At 44.7% G+C, this 4235-nt stretch overlaps 1 protein-coding gene across 1 annotated transcript; it reads right to left on the minus strand.

Annotated features, from left to right (window-relative positions):
• Positions 1–242: 242 nt before the first annotated feature.
• Positions 243–3335, minus strand: LOC147441480 (pentatricopeptide repeat-containing protein At3g09040, mitochondrial-like). The gene has a single exon (XM_086483110.1). It carries the CDS (start codon positions 3068–3070, stop codon positions 773–775), a length of 2298 nt encoding a protein of 765 aa, XP_086339236.1. The 5' UTR covers positions 3071–3335; the 3' UTR covers positions 243–772.
• Between the last annotated feature and the right edge of the window lie 900 nt (positions 3336–4235).

A 4235-nucleotide genomic window follows, 5' to 3' on the forward strand; every position in this document is an offset into this window, starting at 1 on the left:
CTCTTTTCATTCCTTTTTCTTCTTCCCATGTTGTTCTAGTTTCAAGGCTCGTTGAACCAGGTCATTGAACTTCTTTGTTGAAGCTAGTACCTCTTGCTCCCTCAGCTTTTTACTCCTAAATCCGCTCAAAAATCATGTTCGCATTCTCTTTTTCGAGAGCGGTTTGTGTAGCTGTCTGAGCAACTCCTTGATCTTTTCCACATAACTTCTTACATATACATTCCTTGCCGTATTTTGTCGAGTTCACAAAGAATGTCTTCATTCTCATTGTATTCGAGAACTAAGTCTAATATTGGGAGACTTGATATGTCAAGAGTTTAAGCTCACCATCGTGACTGCCAAAATGGAATAAGCTCAAGCTTGACAATTCTAACAGAGTTAGACTTGAGAGTTATTGGCCAAGAAATATGAGTACTAGATGAGCTGGTAAAGTCTGGTTAATGGTTTAGAACTTCAGATATCAAATGACCAGATGTCATAGAATCAGACAAGTTCAAATGGACCGAATAGCTAGAGGGTGTTCCCAGACGATGGCTATGGTCGGGTGATTAGTCCACTAACGTGTATTCCTTAAGCGGTCTAGGTAGCTGGGAGATCCTCTCTGCTCATTTTTATCTGTGATGCGGACATAACATCATAATCACTGCTCCTTATTACTAATGATGTGCACAAAGCACATCAATACACGACACACAAGGAACATACTCCTTATTACATTATAATCATTGCTTCTATGCCATGATATCAGAGAGACACATACCCAAGTGATACTTCAATCCACGTAATACATCCTCTCTTCTTCCCTACTATACTCTTCCCGCATAGCTTTGATGTTCCTTGCGTCCTCCTCCAAGCCAGCACCTGCATAAATTTCAGTCATCAAAACATAAGCAGCAGCATCATATTTATCTATTTGTACAGCATTGTCAAAGGCCAATCTCCCAAGCTTCACATTTCCAAACTGCCGACAAGCACCCAACATAGCAAGCCAAACTGGAAGATCATTCAGGGTTGGCATCCTCTTGATCACTGCCAGGGCCTTGTCTAATTCCCCTGCACGGCCCAGAAGGTCCACCATACTAGTTTGGTGCTCTAAATCTGGTGAAATGCCATATCTTGCACACATGTTACCTAAAAACATTTGGCCCTCATCCAGTTGACCTGAGCGACTGCATGAAGCAAGCGTGGAAACCAACGTGACTGCATTTGGGGAGAGGCCCTCACGTTGCATGCAGTCCAAACACTTAAGGGCTTCCTCACCCTGCGCATGTTGCGCATATCCTGCAATTAGTGCACTCCAGGAGACTACATCCCGAATAGGTAACTCATCAAGCACTCGAGCTGCTTTTGAAAGTGCGCCACACTTTGCATACATGTCTACCAAAGCATTCCCAACAGCGACATCTTTCACCAAAAACCCCTCTCTTTCAATGTGAGAGTGAATTTGTTGGCCCTTGTCAGCTGCTCCTATGCTGCCGCATGCTTTCAAAATGCAGATAAATGTGACATCATTTGGAGGGAAGCCCTCATGTTGCATCCGCTCAAAGCACTTTAATGCTTCCTCACCCTGCCCCTGCTGAGCATATCCTGCAATTAGGGCATTCCAAGAGACTACATTTCGAGCAGGAAGCTCATTAAGGACCTGGGCTGCTTTTGCAAGAGCACCACATTTGGCATACATATCCACCAAAGTAGTGCCAAGAACAATGTCTTTCTCTAGCAACCTCCGTTTTACAATCTCATGGTGAATTTGTTCCCCCTTGTCAGCTGCTCCTACACTGCTGCAGGCTTTCAAGAGAAAGGTGAAGGTGACTGTGTCTGGAGAAAGGCCATCCCTTTGCATTTGTTTGAGACACTTTAGAGCGTCCTCGCCCTGCCCCTGTTTGACATATCCTGCAATTAGAGAAGTCCAACAAACAACGTCCCGAATAGGAAGCCCCTTGAGCACTCGCGCTGCTTTTCCCATTGCCCCGCACTTGGCATACATATCCACCAAAGTGTTTCCAAGCACTCGATCCTTCCCAAGTAACCCCCGTCTTACAATCTCGTCATGAATTTTTTCACCCTTGTCAGCTGCTCCTATGCTGCCACAGGCTTGCAAGACAGATATGAAGGTGACTGTGTTTGCAGAGTGGCCCTCCCGTTGCATCTGCTCAAAGCATTTCAGTGCTTCTTCGCCCTGCCCTTGTTGAGCATATCCCCCGATAAGCGCACTCCAAGCAACCACATTTCGTACAGGAAGCTCTTTCAGCACTTGGGCTGCTTTTCCAAGGGCACCACATTTAGCATACATATCCACCAAAGAAATTCCGAGAACAACATTCTTGTATAACAACCCCTGTCTTGAAATCTCGTCATGAATTCGCTGACCCTTGTCAATAGCTTCTATGCTACTACAACACTTTAAGATACTAATAAAAGTAAGTGCATCCGGAGAGAGGCCCTCACTTTGCATCCTTTCAAACAACTCCAGAGCTTCCTCGCCCTGCCCTTGCTGGGCATACCCTGCAATCAATGCATTCCAAGAAACGACGTCTCGAACAGGAAGCTCATCAAGCACTTGTGTTGCTTTGGCAAGTGCTCCACATTTGGCATACATGTCCACAAGAGTGTTACCAAGTACAATATCCTTCTCCAGCAACCCCTGACTTGTGATCTCATCATGGAATTTTTTGCCCTTGTCAATATCTCCTACGATCGCACAGGCTCTCAAGAGGCAACTAAAGCTGAATGTGTTTGGGGACAGCCCATCACATTGCATTCGATCGAAACACTTTAACGCTTCCTCGCTCTGCCCATGTTGCACATATCCTGCCAACAAGGCATTCCAAGTGACTACATTCGGAAAAGGCGTCTCATCTAGCACTGCTGCTGCTTTTGCGAGTGAAGAGCACTTAGCATACATACTGACTAAAGTGGTCGCTACATAGCAATTCTCTGTCAGCAAACCCCATTTGACAATCTCAGCATGTATGCTTGTACCTTTGTGAAACTCTTTTTGCTTGGCACAAGCCTTCAAATGAGCAACAATATCAGTAGCTCCTTTGAAAGTATCTATGGTGGTCGCCATGTTCCTTTAGCGGCACGTGAATTTTGCAGCTTCATTCCTGTTGAGATCACAATCGGAGAATCCAGCACAGATTAAACTAGCACTCAATCCACAAGGTATCCTTCAGAAAATCTGCAAGGGATCCCTAAAGCCACGACTATATATATCCATGGTGCAAAAACGCCCCCTGGACAAACGGAACCAGGCCGTTTCCATGAGCGGCAGTGTTCGGCATATCGTGCCGTTTTCAATTTCAAAAATGCTGGTTGAGGGCAAGGGGAAAGGGAGAAATTCCGCCCCAAAATAGAGAAAAATAGAGTAAAAACCCACAAAATAAGCTTAATTTTCTAAAATTTCTTCTTGGCAAATTTAAGGAAAGGAATTTTGTATGTTTGGGAAAATGATTTTTCCCGAACACTGCATGAGCCTTTTGTGGGCACCAGATGGATGCTGATCCGGAAACCGTTTTTTTAATGATGTCAAAAATGTATAATGGTCCCACTCTCCTCTGACACGGGGTCCTAACCATGGGATCAATGGCTCTTGTCGAATTCTATTGTTTTAAGTTTAAGTTTATGGAAAAACACATCTACGTCAGAGAAAGCGCACGCGGGCATGATCCTTAAGGTTCAGACTCTCAAGCTAGTGGTGAGGGTTCAAATCTCGGTTGGGAAAGCACGGGCATCCCGAGATTAGACCCCGCGTGGCCGGTAAAACCTAAACTCGAGATCCTGAGATTAGTTTTGTAAAGTCGAAGGATCCTGAGTTTAGTTTTAGCAGATGGATGGTCCATATTGATCTTTCACTTGAGACCATTGATCCCATGGTTAGGACCCCGTGGCACTTAAAGGGGAGGAGTCACTCTCTCGCCTAACAACGATAAACAACACGAGGCCTGCCAGTACAACATGTGAGAGTAGTCAAAATTGAAACATGAGCAAGACTGGTCAAAGTGCCAAACCTTTAAATAGATGGCATTCAATTGGTGGAGACTACAATTACTATGTGTTGACCGATTTGGGATCTTATCATTTATCGCCCGAGAAGAACTATGATATAGATGCAATGTTGGTGGCCACTAGGGAGAGAGTCTTGGAATCTACAAAGAAAATATTTATTACTTGGTAAGTCTAGGATAGAGGTCCCTATTTAGAGACACTTAGATTGGGAGTGATGGATTGGGGGT

The sequence above is a fragment of the Adiantum capillus-veneris genome, chromosome 15 (genome assembly GCF_014529385.1).
Source record: "Adiantum capillus-veneris isolate H3 chromosome 15, ASM1452938v2, whole genome shotgun sequence".
Classification (NCBI taxonomy): Eukaryota; Viridiplantae; Streptophyta; class Polypodiopsida; order Polypodiales; family Pteridaceae; genus Adiantum; species Adiantum capillus-veneris.